The sequence below is a fragment of the Echinococcus granulosus genome, assembly GCF_000524195.1.
Source record: "Echinococcus granulosus chromosome Unknown EG_S00027, whole genome shotgun sequence".
NCBI lineage: Eukaryota > Metazoa > Platyhelminthes > Cestoda > Cyclophyllidea > Taeniidae > Echinococcus > Echinococcus granulosus.
In genome coordinates this window covers 203,138-220,140 of record NW_020170407.1, presented here as the reverse complement: position 1 = coordinate 220,140, position 17,003 = coordinate 203,138, and the positions used below count along the sequence as shown (strand labels likewise).

At 43.5% G+C, this 17,003-nt stretch overlaps 3 protein-coding genes across 3 annotated transcripts in view; 2 read left to right on the top strand and 1 right to left on the bottom strand. All coding sequences in view use genetic code 11, as the record gives it.

Moving 5' to 3' along the window:
- Positions 1 to 3,619: 3,619 nt before the first annotated feature.
- On the bottom strand, positions 3,620 to 5,128 carry EGR_04357 (hypothetical protein; the record flags this gene model as incomplete). Its single annotated transcript, XM_024493606.1, has 1 exon — positions 3,620 to 5,128. One exon carries the CDS (start codon positions 5,126 to 5,128, stop codon positions 3,620 to 3,622), a length of 1,509 nt encoding a protein of 502 aa, XP_024351927.1.
- A 3,948-nt stretch (positions 5,129 to 9,076) lies between these two features.
- EGR_04356 (Protein CASC3) lies at positions 9,077 to 12,937 on the top strand (the record flags this gene model as incomplete). The annotated part of the gene is made up of 3 exons (XM_024493605.1): positions 9,077 to 9,166; positions 9,583 to 11,278; positions 12,804 to 12,937. The coding sequence occupies 3 exons, from the start codon at positions 9,077 to 9,079 to the stop codon at positions 12,935 to 12,937; spliced, it is 1,920 nt and encodes a 639-aa protein (XP_024351926.1).
- A 1,555-nt stretch (positions 12,938 to 14,492) lies between these two features.
- EGR_04355 (hypothetical protein) overlaps positions 14,493 to 17,003 on the top strand; it is a gene marked incomplete at both ends in the record, with an annotated part of 4,459 nt that continues 1,948 nt past the window's right edge. The window contains 3 exons of the mRNA XM_024493604.1: positions 14,493 to 14,829; positions 14,880 to 15,625; positions 15,696 to 16,982. Coding sequence (XP_024351925.1) covers positions 14,493 to 14,829; positions 14,880 to 15,625; positions 15,696 to 16,982 — 2,370 coding nt within the window. The remainder of the gene's footprint in view (positions 14,830 to 14,879; positions 15,626 to 15,695; positions 16,983 to 17,003) is intronic.

The window sequence follows — 17,003 nt, the reverse complement described above, 5'->3', positions numbered from 1 at the left end:
GAGGAGGAGGAGGAGGAAGAGTAAAAGACAGCATCATCAAATGGCCCTCCCAAAAATTGTCATTTGACTACTTCCGTCTAAAAAGACGGCTGCCTTTGCATTCTAATGCAGGAGATGTTTACCCAGAGGTAAAGTTGATTTTGCAATCCATACACAAATTGCATTACAGAGGAGGAAGAAAAAGCGTTGTTTTGACACTTGTCGGGGTAAGAGGACAGAAGTTGTGCGTGTGTGGTTGGCATGCAAAGTCATTTGCATTTGCCTACATGTTCGGTGTGGAATAAACCTCTCTTCCGCTCTCCCTCTCTCTCTCTATATATATTCATCCTTCATCCTTCATCGCCGGGCTTTCACAAATATTCACCCTGATGGATGGATGAATGATTAATTAAATGAATGGGTGCCAGGATGATCGAATGAATAAATGAATGAATTGATGTAGAAAGGATGGATTAATAAATGAATGAATGAATAGATGGATGATAAAATGGGTGGAAGGACAAAGGATGGGTAAATGGGTACAGGATGGGTGGATTTGGGATGGATTTATGGATGGGTGAATGGGTAAAGGATGGATAAAGAGGTCAGCGATGGATGGCCGGACGCACGAGAAGAAATCACTGACCATAGATCCACTTAGGGAATGCCAATGCCCCTGCTTTAGGGGGCCTTTATTTGTTTGTCTTAGTTACTTAATTAACTCCTCCGTTGCACATTAACTACAACATGCTTCTATTTAATTGTTCAATTTATAATTCCAAAATGGACTTTTTATAAGGTAGCCCAATCCTCCATCTGGCTTACAGTTTTATTATCCACTTCATAAAGCACTGTCAATTCCAATATTTCATGTATTTGGATTGTATTGATAAAACACCATAAATCCTGCATATATTTATAGAAAAAGCGTTTTGTGTTCACGTAAATTCGCTGAACTAACAAAAGAATGAATGAATGGATGAGGGGAGTGGCTGGATGAACAAATGAGTGATTAAACAAATAACTGAACGGTTGAATGGAAGAATTTGTGGACGAGTGATTGACTGAATGGAGGTGGAAAACGACTGAGCAATTTTGCACAATCGGAGACTTCAGGACACCTGATCACGGGTGTTGGACTTGCCCAGTACGGCAAAGTGGACCTGTCAAATGGATGCCTAAGCCACTGACAGTGGTGCAGTGGTACAAACACTGCAACTGTAGATGACGACACTGTGTTAGATCCTATATGCAATCCTCAGCTGATGGATTTACAACTTTGCAATAATGGCTCACATCTTGTCTGAGGATGAACTTTAAATCACGCGCAACATCAGTCAACTATTTCACAGTGCCAATGTATTCGCACTCCTGCCACTGCTATCTACCATCTTTATGTCTCTTTATGGCAGCTTGGCTGCCAATGACGATTGTGAGAAAGCTCCAATTAGTTTGTGTACCACCTGACTTCAAAAAACCACGAAAAAATATACAGTTCTTAGGTTTGGAACCTCCTAAATCCACGCATTCATGATTTTTTTTTATCAAAATGGCGGCTGTAAGTCCCACCACTAGTGTCTAAGGCCCTAAACCCCTCTTTCAAACATCTGAAACCATATCGCCTTTCACTCCCTAACTTTCTAAATCAATGGAATAAAATCGTCACCACTGACACTTTTATACATTCCGAGATACAGAGTTTACAGCTCAAAAAGCTGATGATGATGCTGACGTCATGGTGAGGTATTTAAGGAAACTATTGTGGAGTCGTAGTACTTCAGCATTTCTGATCCACCCATAGCATGATTTACAACCATCAACCTAACTGGAACCCTTCCTGGTTCGCTCAGCAATGGTGCATACAACAGCTTCTTCAAATATTGTTTTCCTTTTTTTCCATTTCTATAAACAGATGTTATTTGCACATCTGGCATTAATTTATACGTATGCATGCATTAATAACTTATTTTCACGGAAGAAAAAGTGAAAATAAACATTGAACACATCCAATTTCAAAGTCAGATGGCTCTTTTATTGATTGTTATTGACCTTTGAGTAGGGAAGACTTGCCAGTTCCAAGTCGACAGGTGATGGCAAAAGATTAAGCAATTATAGTCCACCTCCTTAAGGTATTTCAATTCCTTTTTGCTTCAGCTACAGTAATGCATTGCTCAATATCGGGATAAAACGACACATGACTTAAGTATTTACAATTATTATAGCTGTAAGATTGTGCTGCCACACGGAAGAGGGTGGGGAATTCGTAAATTATAGTTCCACCGATGCCTACTCCTCTCGCTCATCACCAAAATAACCGTTGAATCACAGTTATTGATTAAATTGCCTGCGTAGATTTTCCCGGTGGTGATTGGACCTCGCGCAGATGACGACCTACAACCGCACACTTGTTTATTGATTTTCTATGAACTTACCCTCGGTAAGCATTGATTGGACACGAGATGTGGATGACTCATCGGAATGACTAATCAACGTGGCTTAATCAGTTGTTAATGCACTTATCTGATCGCCGTCTGGTCTTTAAACACCCCAACAGGGACCGGGTCATTATTTTAATGCATTTGTCCGGATTTAAATTATTTCTATTTAAGTTATTTTTATTCTGCAAAAAAATTGTGACGGAAGACTTATGTTGGTGGAAAATTCCTCGTTTGCAGAGAGGAGCCTAGACTACCCTTCCGTCACTGGGATATGCATTTTTGTAAATGCGTATTTCAAAAGATGAAGTCCTCGTGATAAAAAACAGACTTGCCACTGCAGGGCGTCATTTTGGTGAGGTTTAATAAATGAGGCGATCCTCAATCCAACGAAGGCCTGCCATCTTGTCATTAAAGTGAATTAGACGTAAATCAGGCGTAATTGAATTCCAAAAGGACTGCAGTTGAGAGAGACCATCTACTGGCTCAAGCAACTTTTTAAATTCTTATTAAAATGGCTGTCAAACTGCAATAAACGTCAATCAACTCGTAATCAACTCGCATGTTAATGATACTTAATCACTGAGAGGGTAAATAAATGAAATTGATGCAAATTTTGGAAATGAGCTCATTCAAACTAGTACTCGTCAATGTGGTGACTATTGGAAGTCTAAATAACACCAACCTAGGTCAAGTAAGAAAGAAGGCATGATTGACAGAACTGCTAACAGACCTTTGAAGGTGAAATAACCGAAAATGCATAAGGCGTTTTCTAAAAGGAACGGAGTCGTCAAGAAACCACGCCCGAGGCAAGATTGAGTTCGTCCGGGGCAGGAGGTAAGATCAAATGAATGATTGGCAGTTACAAATTAGCAGGCGAAACTAACCTCAAACTCAACGCATTTCAGGCGCGATAAACGATAATGACACAAGACAGGAGTGGAAACGTCACGAGACCTAAGACCCACCAAATAGGAGCCAGGCAGCCTCAGGGAAGGAAAAAAAAATATAATGCATAGCATTCTGCTTTATATACATAAAGAAGACAGACATCAAAACGACAATACAGAGGGTAGGGAAGTTGAGAGAAGTGCAGCATAAGTACAAATACGAGGGTAGGATTCCCACATCAAAATCATCATCATCATCATCACCATCATCACAGACACATAGAAGCTACAGGGAAAGAGACTCAAGCACGCAGTTCAGTTTACAGAGCTCAGCTTAGAAGGCAATGACGGAGAATGGCCCAGAGGCACCTGTGAGGGTAGGCGCATCTCCGTTGCTGGCAGAGGATTGGCCGATGCCGCGAATTGAACCACACGGGAGACGAGATTACAAAAGGAATTGGGAGAAAGGAAGGGCGACTCCGTGGATGCCACAGTGGGGGCTGAGGAGTCAATCAAAGCTGACGGGGAAACGGAAGGGGGTGGTGGAGGGACAATTTTTTTCGTCCCAACGGCAGGAGCTGCAGCTGGCGCAGCAGCTGCCGCCGCATTTGCACTGGATTGATACTGAAAGTGGGTTTTGAGGTGGGATAACACATTACTCATCACAGGGTAGCGATTTCTCGCAACAGAGAACCGCACAGCACACGTTCTTTCGCGTTTCTCCCGACAAAGATGGCAATAGAAGATTCCTGTCACCCTTTTCTGACCATTTTCACCTCCTCCAGACACCTCCATCTCCATATCGAAATGCTGGCCGCGAACAAGGTTCGCGTTGACGAACTGTCGCGCGGCTAGACGGCAAGCGCTGGCCGAGGAATGATGTATCAGCCTTTCCACGTCGATATTATCAACGGAAGTGGAAGAAGAGCTTCTAGAATGCGGAGAATGTGATTGGGATTGTGAAGGAAGAGAGAACCTTCCCCCCATGCAGTCGAACAGCCTTTTACAGTCACTTTCGACGGTGGAAAGCGAAGGGGGTGGTAGATGGAAAGAGAGGTTTTCTGTGGAAATGTGGGCGGGAGGTGGAATAAGGGAGGAATCGGAGGCGTTAGCGAATGCAGGATCTGGAGGACTGCCTTCGGAAGACGAGGTTAATGAAGACGGCCCAAGACTAGACACTTCGGTTTGGGTAGCGGCGTCTGATATCGTACTGAATGGAACAGCGGGTGAAGTCGTGAAGGTCCCTGTTCGTTTCAGTTCTTCCACCGCTAATTGAAGACCACAAACAACACCGGCAGGAAGCTTGAAATTGGTCGGGTGTCGGGCGTAAACAGGACCGAGAAAGTATTGACGAATTTTCTGCGAATTTATCAAAGCACAGGTGGCTCCGACAAAGGTCTCCAGTTGTCGAATGTTAGTCTCACTATTTAGACATGCAAAAACCACCGCGGAATCGAACCCAGCGAGTTCAAGGCAGTGGATGACGTAATCAGCACGAACGTACTTCCGAATGAGTTCGCGCAAAGCCTGATCCATGGGATTTGGTGCGGCGGCGAGATACTGATTTCTGTCTGTGCCATCGTCTTCACAAGCAGCGAAGTCATCGTTCTCATCGGCTTCTGAAAATTCTGTTTCGGCACTGATGGGCTCTCCCAGCGACGAACTCGGTTTGCTATCCATTTGCTGTCTTTCCATGTATTCCCCATCAGCATGATCACCTGGACTAAAGGGGGAACTTTTGATCCGTTTATTCGCCATCAATTCGGATGTGGGATGAAAGAGACTCCGTTTCCGCATGTCCACGACCTCGTCCCCACAATCCATTTGAGGTACTGTAAAGGTAGTAGCAAAAACTGGCGAATGAGTGTAAGTCAGGGAGCAGTTATTTTGTCAAACGAGCGCATACTCTTATCTCGAAGAAACAGTAACCCAAGTGTTCAAAAATACATTAGAAATGTATGATGACTGAAACGTATCTTGTAAGGAAATCGACTTCAAATACACGTCAAGTACGACGTCGGTAAAGCCTGGCAGTACTATGCTACTTAGACAAGTTATAATAGCAAATAAATGGGTAAACAATAAAAAACAATGGCAGATCTTCACAGATATCAAGGTAAGCCCGATAAAATCACTCGTTTTAATTTTAAAAGTGTACACAAACCCTGCATGACTCCAAAAATTTGTGTGAAAGTACCGACATGTTAGGACAAATAGTAAAGTTAATAAAACATCTCCACTTCAGTGAAATAGACCTTTACCCGAATTATGAAAGCAAAGTCCTCTACTGAATAAAACCGACCCCACGAACTGCTTTATTATCGGCTAAAAAACACGAATCAACATTAATCTCCTTCTTGATTGGTTAGTAATAACCTCAAAACGTCATTGCCATTGGGTGAAGCGATTCATTATCGTATTGGCTACAGACATTCATTAAAAGAGTTTTAATTAGTTGTAATCATAGGGCTGCAAATTTAAACAAAGAAGAACCCTATTACTTAGGTGAGAAAAATGCAAGAGTTTTTGGCAACTAAAAGGTTTTTGTGCATCTTTGTATGATGAGATGTGTATAACACAACTGCTTTTATTTAAATGTTTATTAAATGTCAGGAATCCCATTTTGCACTGCTAGAAATTTTACATCTTTGTCCTATAGATATCCTGCCTTTTATTTTTATCCCTACGTCCAGAAGCCTGATATTGAATTGCTATGACAGAACTTATTTTTTACAGATTTCCAATTATGCAATTTATGTATGATGAGTCATGAAGGTTTAAAGAATTTGACAAAAATCTTTAGAGCTACTCTACTGTTATGTTAACCCGTTGATTGCATTTTTAAATAAAATGCCTCAGTTGAATACTAGAGGCCCTTGTTTAACATCGGCAAGTAATGCCGTTTATGTTCAGCGTCCCGAAACCTCCCCGAAGACGATAGATGATCTAATACCCAGGCAGAGTATATACACTCGACGCACAAAAGATATTTAAGCTACCAGCATGGTTTGGGGACCTGCCCGCCCGGCGAGGCACCACGGCCAAGACACAAAGTAGCCCTTTACTAGGACCGACCGCTAAATAACCAATCAACGTATTACATAGCCTCTCTCCTATTTTGAGTGTCGTCTCCGGCGCTAAATCTGGTCAACCTCCCGCGTCAGCCGTTACAACGTAGTCGGTGCGACCATCGAATTTCTATGCATCCGAGGTGATACTTGACAGCAACGTCACCGATCCCTATTGACAATTCAACTGGCAATGGAATTTCGTCCGGTTTGAGGAATGGATTCAGGAACAGAGGGTTGTGCTGGCCATCATGTGTGCCCATAGATAGATGTAGGAACACTGACACAAAAGCAGATTAGTGTAAGGAAGGACGAGATTTAACACAGGTTCATTAGGGGGAGGGTTTCGCATCTGTTCCTCCTTGCCACGTTGTTCCCACTTCTCATCTGCCCGGTCATATCTATCCAGACTCTATCCAGCTAGTAGGGAAATGGAAGAGGTATCGCAAGTTCACTTTATCAACAGCTATATGCGGATACGGTAGAAGACTATGACGAAGCCACCGCATGGTTCACAGACAGTGTTGCTTCAGTTGTTAATGGCTTCCCTGCTGAACATGGAACTGGGGTAGATGCCGAAGGTAGACGTCGACTTCAGCCCTGCTGTTTGAGGTCATCACATTCTCCCATCTGCAGAATATGCACTTCCTCCGCCCCGCTGGGATTTATTATCTAGCAGTAAAAATAGGTTAGATGTCCTCTAAGATAAATTCGCTTTTCGCTGCCACCAGTGTAACAGTCCGAGACTTTCCGGCAAGGCGAGAAGGCCAGCTACTACAATGACCAAGTCAAAAGTGGATCTCCACTAAAACTGAGAGTTAAACAATTATCGTATTACACATAAGAATGCTGGTATTCCTCATACAAAGCTAATGCTTCCTGCTCAATTATTGAATTCTGCAAGACTAAGAGCTACTACTGAAAATGGGTAAAATTATTGTTGAAATCTTACATAGTAGACTTATTTTAAGTTATGCTACTCAACATACACCTAAATCTAGATATAGTCTTTGTTAAAGTAGAATTCGCATTCACTAAATATTCTTTCTCTGAGGCATGCGGCTCTTAGTCCCAGTCCTTTCGTAAGGTGTTAGTTAACCCTTATTCTCTATTGACACTTTGTATCATAACTTCAAAGATTAGACGGTGAGCGAACCCGGCTCAAGTAAAGAATATCTTTAGTCTCACTGACTAATTACCAAAATTGCAACGCCACAGGATGATTAGACCCCTTGTAAATGGCCGAAGCATTGGCAGTTCATTGACATGGCGTTAAAGGTGTCTACTTTTATATTCTCCAACTTCAGGCTATACATAAGAACTCCAAGTGGATCAGCATCAGGACTCTTAAATGCTGCTGTGTAAAAATTTGACTTCATAATAAGTGACATTCAGAAATAGGGAGCAATCAGCCGACAATTGCAATTGCTAATAGAGGGCACTTTTCTACAGTACAAATCTGCCATAATCTCCTTGAATTTCTTTCTCAATTAGTTTCAGGTCTCACTACATCTCGCAGGGAACGAGGCAGAAGAAAGCCCCAAAAAGTAAAAAGATCCGGAGCAGAAAAGTATTTGATGATTTATGACTATTTAGCCTTAAGTTTACTGGTTGGGAAATTCCCAATAAGCATTCCAAAACTTAATCATGTTTGGACCTACATCTCTGGTGCAACAGCGCCTTCATTAAAACAAAACAGACAGAAGTATCGTTAGTCCTCTAGATGAAAGATCTGTGTGTACATCGCCAATAAAGTTAGCATGAACTATATTTGTAAATGGCGTATCCCATAGTAATTTATTGGTACTTTTGTGGGTATTTTGTGCTCAGTAAATCCGTTGATTTTAATTAATCAAGGCTGTAAGATTGTGAAAACAATTGCAACGAGTTTGATTGGTTAACCTTATTTGGTGTCTCTTGCAGGGGTTTGACTTTCAGGTAGACTCCGGCCATTTCGTACAGATAGCTATGTCATATTTAAGCCTAGTATCGCATTCTCTTATTATTTTACTAGAAGTGCCTTATATGCTGTCCCTCATGAGTGTCAAACGTGTGTTTTGTGTTCAACTACTATTTTCGTACATAGTTATTTATATTGCTTGTGCTTTTTTGCAAAATGTTTTAATAAACGTTGGTGAACAAATCTTCATTTTTAGTAAACTTGTGTGTAGTCACCTCTGTGTATGAATAGCTTTTTGATCCATAAATTGTTTAACCATTTTTTCCGTCAACATTTTTGAAGAAGCTTGCGGTAAATTTGGGGCCACTTTTTTTGCCTCATGTCGCTTTCATTTTAAACACTGGATTCAAAGACTTATTTATCCTTATTAATGCCTTTTTGGACCCGTGTATTTTACTGGTTTCTGTTAGACAGTGCCACTTGTCAGCTACAAAATTAAGGACAAATCCGTGATCTACCGTTTTGTGGTCCAAATCTAAGTGCACTACTCTTAATTGCTACAATATCGTGACCTTAAGAAGGTGTAGTTTCCCTACTTTTATTGTAAATCTCTGCAGATTCTACTGTTCAGGAAGAGCGTCCTTCTCCTCAGTGACCGGCTGATCCATTTCGGTGTACCTTTTTCATGAATCACCGGCAAAGTTAGTCGTATTGTATCTAAGGGATAGAGTATTGAGACTATTTTATTCCTGAAGAAAGCACAAGCACATAGGTCTTGAGGAAGCTATAGTAAATGGGCATAGAATGGCTAACCCAAGCACTGTACCGCCGCGTCACATCGGTTTCGATGCAGTAGGTGATTTTATACGTAATCGCAACGGAGCCGCGAGTGAGGTACGTGTTAAAATCATGATGAGCTTTAGCGTCTGATTTGCAGTTTAAAGTCTCGTTTAATAATATAGGACTGTTTAAAGCTAGACGGTTGTTCGTACCTCACAGTCTTTCTAATATATGGGCACAACTTTTGTTGGAGACGTCGATTGCCTAGCGGCATTTACCGATAGTTCTGATTTATCATTTCTAAAAGTTTAAATAATATATCTGTTTGACGAGACATTTTTGAATATTGCTGCCTTTGAGCGTCCTTTTTTCTCATGCTTTTGCATTGGAATAGGTTTGTTAATTGCACCGGCTTTAAATGTTTGCTGAATTTTTTTTGTAAAATTTAAGGCCTTTTAAAATTACATGCAAACAACTTGACTTTCATGTTTGCAAGAAAGTTCCATTCAAGCTGTCGGTATTCGGCGCAGATCTGTATGTGTCCTTGTGTGTATTTCCGTCTAGCTTTTGGAATGAAGAAAAAACGTACAACTGAAAAATCAGCCGACGACCAACATAGCTGTCTTGAAGCATCATCGATTCCAAGTAGTGCGCCTCCACCAGCTAAGGAGACGCAAAAATCAGACACCTCGTCTGAAAGGCAGGCCAGTAGTGGACAGGTGGTTGAGCAGACGACACGTTGTGAGGAGACTGGTGAGGCGTCCTTCTGCGACAACCGGATGGGTTCAAAGGGCACAGACAAGGTGGATTCAGGGGTTACTGAAAACTCCGCTACTCCTCTTCTCTCTGTCACTTCGCTGCAGCACGAAAAGTCTGTGCTTAACGAGACGGGGGAAACCGTCTTCTCGGAGGATGATGGCGAGGAGGAAGTAAATCAGCCAGACACCGAGTCTTCAGATGATGATGATCTTGCGATGCGTTTGCGACGACGTGATGGTGGTGATTCGGAAGATGAAGACGAAAGTGAAGTCGAAGGCGAGAACGGGGATGGAAACGAAGGCGAAGACGAGGAAGAAGATTACTACACAGACGATAGGGCTTCTCAAACCTCCAGTGAGAGAGAGGTGCTGGATTCCACGAGAGGTCTAGATGACACCATGAGTACCCATGAGGAAAAGGAAAAGAAGAAGAACTCTGACAGCCCAGTGAATCGACGAGATCCCACTTACGTGCCGCGCGAGGGGGCCTTCTACCTCCATGATGCTCGCGATGAATCCGGTGATGATGTTGGCGAAGTGAAAGTGACTCCAGCATCGGAGACAGCCTCAACCCGTCGTTCGGGCATACTGGCGAAGCGGTGGGGTCACGATCTTTACATAGAGCAGCAGCAGTGTCCGCGCACCACTGAGGAGATAATCCGTCGCTATGGCTATGACATTCGTAAGTACGGTCTTGACCCCACTCAGGAGGTCACATCGCGCCACGTTGTTGGCGGCTCCTGGAAACGGAGTCAGGCACGGGGAAGGGGAGTGGGGTTCGCTAATTCGCACAATGATGTTGCCGCCTTCACCACAAAAGACTTTCCCGCATTGGAAGAGCGTGACAATTATCGGAATCGAAATCGGAGAGGGGGTAGTCGTTTCCATGACCCAAAACGCGAAGAAAATCTGCACCAACGCTCGAAGACGGACGGTCACGCCTCTACTCTACATGTAGACGCTGGAAGCTTAGAAGATGCACCGAAGAAGGGCCATCCAATCATTCAACGAGGTCGTAGGGCTCGTGGCTTTACCCCTCACGAAGGACAGAAGGAAGTGGTAGTGGTGGAAGAGTTCAGGAAGCGTCGAGGCAGTAGGGGTCGTGGAGTTAGTCGTAGATTTTTTAACGCTGAAGGTGACGCTAGGCGTGGTTTCCATAATTTCAACACTACTCGGAATTGGGGTCGAGTAGCATCGACGGTGGTAGTGCCAAAGTCGCAACCTTCGCCCCAACAGTCACAGTCCCAGTTACCCCTGCAGGCACCCAGATCAGGAAAACGATACTCAGTGAATCGAAAGACGCATCGACCGGAGCCGTCAGAGGAGGGTCAAAGGGTGGAGTTTGTGGCGCCGACCTTGCCGGATGCAGAGATGCGGCAGTTGTATCGGTCTGTCGATCCCTCCATTGTAGCCGCATTAGTGCAGCGACATCAAATGGAAAATCCGGAGGCTTTTGAGGCTGCTAAAGGTGCGTTTTTTAGTTTTGATAAACCACGGTATCAGGTAGACCTAGGATGATGGAAGACCAAAGTAGGGGATGGGCTGAAAGTAACTGAGTAGCGGTCAGGGACGGTGAATGCATCCCACCCATTTACTCCTATTTAGCATCCAAGTTTGTACTTCTAATGGTTAGTCTTACCTTTTTGCATTTTTGGTCAGTACTTCCTGGTAGCTTATTGTTGCACTGGTAATTACATTTCGTCCTGTTAGTGCTTCTTTCGTCATAAAAATGCATTTGTTTAAGGACCACTCCATAATCTCCGCTTTTGTTAGGATTACCGAGGCTTACCTCCTTTTGTTTCTGTTGACTTTATTTATCATGCTACGTTAATACAGCTAGATGTAACTTGACTTCTTGCTATTAAATGATTGATGGTTGTGGCTAGCTCTATTGTGATTTCCTTTTTTTCTCAAGAAGAAACCGTCATTATTAACGGGCAGGTGCGTTCTTTTGGGTAGTCAACAAGAGTTTTTTTGACAACAAACTGGAAATCTCTATCTGTCACATGTGGCCAAACTAGCTGGACAAAAGGCTTTGCGTTTTTTAGCTGTATATTTCGCGGAAGAATGTTAGAAATATAGGTTCTTTTTGCCGTTTACTGTGACTGTCGACGGTATTGAAAGGAAAGTATGGATTACAAGGAGGACTTATCGCAGGATCTAACCTCGTCGCAGAAAAATTTGTCAACATAACTGATTCATACTGGGATATTTTACTTCGGGAAAGTATCTTGATATTTGCCGTACGCGAGCTGAATTGTCAAAGTTGCAGATGAACCCACCGTTCTGACAGAAAGAGTAATCTCCTATGCGATTTCGTTAAATTCCAAATAATTATGAATTGTTCAGTCGTACAGGGTTAAGTTGGCGTTCAACGAGCTGACTGGATATCAAGGCTGTGGAACCGGAAATGCCGTGTCTGTAATTGTCATTTACACGTCAGGTGTGTGGCGTTTGAACGTTTTACTGGTAAGGAAGTGGGTGAGCACCCCATCGCGCTGTGTTGTGTTTGAAGTCATCCGTAGACACGAGTCGACTTTCCCGTCTTTGGGTTGTACGCCTTAGTTGCTAAGGTTCTTCGTTACTCCGTACACGCTGTTTTATGTACGCACACGCTGGTCTTGTGTCGGTTGTCTAGAGTAACTTTGTCTGGGCTGGAAGGTTTGTGTGCCGACTGGTACAAGTTGGGATTGGACACACGCGCATTTCTAAGGCATGTGTGAAATCTCAGAAGTCGTCTGTTCTGTTAAATTTCTGAACTTTTTCGTAAAACTAATCAGTGTAATGGTATAGCTAGTGAAAAGTGAACACGACACAACAAGTTGTTCAATGTGAAATTGTCTTCTGGCAGGTGATCTTGAAGGGTGTTCAAAACTTTTGACTACTCTCCGATACTCAAATTAGCTCCACCGATAGCAGCTTATGCTCCTTCAGTAAGCTAACAAGATGACACTAATAGGGTCCCCTAACACGTCTTTCTTCCTACCTTTCAGCGGCGTCTTTATCCATGGTGGAGGAACGGACGTTGCGGGTTGTGAATAGAGAGCCCAAGTCCCCGCAGAAGTGTGAGCACAATGACCCTATTCGACCAGACGGTGATACGGCAACTACAAACGGAGAATCGTAGCTACTACTTCTATATCTCTGTCCAAAAATCAAGCTTTTTCCAATGTCTAGCCACTTTTCTTAGCTCCCTCCCTCCTTTCTCTCCTAAGACGATCATCTCTTTCCTTTCCTATACTACCTGTATACACACCTAGTAGACCTAAAATAAAGCGTAATTTTGTACAATGGCGATTTTTTACCTCTTAGTTCTTATTGAGTTATGGTTGAGATGAATCCAGTGGGTATGGTCCTTGTCCACCACGATCCGCCCATGTCGGTAATCTGGCAGCCCTTCGATAAGCTAATAGTGAACCTCCATGGTAGTGGTACGTCTTCGGAGGCGAAGAGGCGCACAATTGTTCGTGAGGGTGATGTGTGGTCTAGTGAGTATTGTCATTTACTTTGCATGGAGTTTATTTTCCCATCAAATTTGTCTTGTAAAGTACGTGGCATAACTTTCCGTTTTAGCCCCTCTTTGGTGGCCAACACATCAGTCATCGAGTGGAGCGTAATCGGCTATGCAGCAGGAGTGGAGGTCGTGGAATCGATTTTCCTTCTTTCATTCACAAATATGCCGTGAATTTTTCGCTGCTGTTTGTTGTAATAATCTGTTGTAACTTCTAGGGACTTGTAAAATGTGCGTGATTGTTCATTTTTATCGGTTGAGTCTTATGTTTGATGTGTTTCGTCATATGTGTTGCGGTATGTGGTATGCAGGGCGTGGCAGATCAACGTACCACCAAACAATAGTTCACATTAAAAAACCAGTTATGCCTGATGATGAGCCAGTCAAAGGTGGATGTATCGAGATCAGGAGGAGTATCTATCCTTGATTATGGTGCCCACTTGTATCACAACTTTTTGTGGTATTCTTACGAGAACGTGATGTGGATTTTTGGATTATTCGTTGACGCTTACACACAGACAGGGAGATGGATTGGTAAATGTCTGGTGGCGAGATTTTTTGTCCTTTATGTTTCAGTGGATTGGATTGGTTGTCCCAGAACAAAACTTGTACTACCCCATCCTATCGCATTTCCTCCCACACTGACACTGACTACTAGGGCACTTCACGCACCGATTCATGTCCCCGTGGTTAGACTTTGTGTGGGTGTGGTGGATTGCAGACGCAACTGATCACTTGTTGAAGGTTAAGCAACAGATGCACTTGAAATCTATCTGTCCATCCGGCCCAACACAACTCGAGGATGCCTAAGAGGGTTTTCTTCTTTATGAGAGAGGAGGGAAGATAATAATAACTAAAACTTGAGAATGAAGCCCTTCTGTAGATGCAGGCGCCCACAACAATCACCCTTCCTTGTGGCAAAAAGTGGACTCATTGTTTTTCTCTCAAGTTCCCACCAATTTGATGCTCGAGCTATCTTTTCACACCGATTCAATTTCTTGATCGACATAAACTGTGAAAGCGCAATTTGAGCACAGAATTCTTCGCGGATTTTACTTTTAACACCATTCGAATAACCTTGGACTTTTCTCCACATGAATAACACGTTATGGCAGGTCAAACAAAATATCGATTTTGACGGCCGCAAGCAGTTAGTGGTCAGCATAACGTAATGCAAGTCGACGACAATGACATCGCACGAAGAGGTCTAGACTCCTGTCCATCACCAAAACGATCTCGATTTCAGGCAACAAAGTTGCTAGAGCCTACCTTGTCACCTAGAGTGACCTTGCAGTGTTTGAAAGAACAGTCAACTTATGAGAAAACCACGGAACAGTTGCGAGGGTCTAGCAAGAAGCACTTCGCTCGATCTATTCGACATTTAGAAGAGAATTGGCGTGGAGAGCGAGACGCATATGAGCTATTCTATGAAACTGTGGCAGCCTTGCGTGGAGGCGACTGGAGCATCAATGCTTTCGGGATCCCGACGCGTAATGTGGAAGAGGGAAGTAAGTACTGGTTGTTTGACTTTTGCTATCACCACTTTTTCTTGTTTCAGGACGCAGCATGCGTGGTTATGGGCGGAGATCCATCAAATCTATCCCCGGGCCCAGCATACATCATCGACTGAGCCTCCTCTCTTCTCTTCATGTCTCCATTTGCTGTGAGTGGTTTGGAAATGAGGCAGTTGGTATTCATCGTTGGTCAGTGAGTGGGAACGAGGTGACTCTGTCATGGCAACGCTTCTATAGTCAATTTAACACCATGGCGTCAGAGAAAGCCTTTAGTTCCACGAAGGAAGAAAATCTGCGTCTCTCCTCGGATTTCTTCTCTATCTCGGGCTCTTCGAGTATGTCCTTCACGCTTCCACTGGATTTGGCTGTTATTGACGACTTGGAGGCCTATGTGATTATGCCACGAAAACCTCGTGCCCGTTTCAGTCGTCAGGCCTTCCAAAAGACACCTGGTGCAAAGACGCTTCAACCAATTAAATTCAGTTGCTCTGAAAGCGAGTCAGGGAGTACCTTGCACCATGTTAGCGAGATGAGTGGTTCAAAGGAGATGAAAAGTGGTGATGAAGGCACTGATAGTGACGATTATTCAGGACCGCTGAACTACTCTTCCAGTGATTTTGATACCGACATCTCAGTTGACGAAGACGGGGAGTTCATTGTGAAGACGGAGGAGGAGCGAAAGGGTGCTCGAGCCAGACTTAAAAAACTTGAAAATGTTGAACGGAAGCGAGAAAAGTCGAATTCATTTACGGAGAATGAAAAGCCGGGAAGTACTGCTACTTCTCTTGAGGTAGGTCATTTTAAATTTAGAACTCTTTAAAAGGCCATTAGTTACTAAGATACAAATTTATCTCTTCCAGACGCATACCACTTACCCACCCATTCCGGCGAAGAGGACAAAGCGTCTACTATTGAGACGAATGAGCGAAATGGAGAGAATCTATACAGAAGGAGGACTTCCACTGTCTCTAATGAGAGTCCGCAGTACCTACGGCCTTGCGCCCTCCACAAATAGCTTTCGACAGAGAATCTACTCCGAAATTGTGGAGCAAGAGCATCCAATAGCTATAGGAACACTTTCTCGTGAAGTGATCAAACGCATTCCACAGATCTATTCCTCAGAAGGTGACTCTCCAGACGTCTCCGTGAACAGCGATATTGACGAAAGTCTAGTTGAGGCTACCGTGGAAGGTGTTCTCAAAGGATGTCTGGTTATGCTAAAAACCCTTCTTCGAAAAAACGAGACTGTACTCCCCACTCATCGTGAAATCCTTCCTCTGGTTCAAGACGTAAATCGCCGAAGCGATCAACCGATCGAGAAGCCGATGAAGAACATCTTCACTGAACAGTTCGTCTTCGATTGTCGTAATGCTGAAAGGCCGGAAGATTCGTACTGCTACTTTCTGGAAACCGTACTTCCTGTTAGTTCGATAGATCCAGAAGACTTTGTCAAGAATAGTGTTATGGAGGGAAAGGATAATGTTGGAGGTATTAAAATGGAATTTGGGGCTTTGCTACAACAACTGCGTGATACAGCTCCGGATTTGTGTCCCTACCAATCCAGTTTGAACAACATATCAGCTAGTGTGATCGCTGGACGCCAGAGCCCCTATTTTCGGCAAGCGATTCTACACACTGGTTTGAAGAAATCAAGCGCCACTTTGGGTCGTCGAAGTTGGATCATGAGACCACCCAGGGGTCTGCAGATAAAAATGAACAACTATACATCAAACATATCAGTTCCGTGTGTCCTGCTACCTCCACCAAAGAAGTTTCATTTCTCCATGCTATCCCAACTGGAAGAGTTGATGGATAAGACTAACCCTCTTTTAGTGAGTCTCATGAATCGGATTTGGCATTCAGCGCGTCCCATAAGTGCTTGGGTTTTGGAGAAGGACAAAAAGACATTGGATTATGCACTCAACAAACTCATTCTCGACCTCATTCTCTTTCGTCAAGCCACAGGTCACTGCGTTCGTTATAAAGCCCTATCAGTTATCATTTCAGCGCAGCAGAATTCACATCTACGAGAATTGCTAGTAGAGTCTGCAGCACATCCAGGAAATTGGTTGGATCAAATCCTTCGTTCTGGACTTTCCATCTACTCCTCCTGTCGACTTGAAACGGCTATATGTCTTCTCGGCCTGGTGACAGATGTGGACCTAATT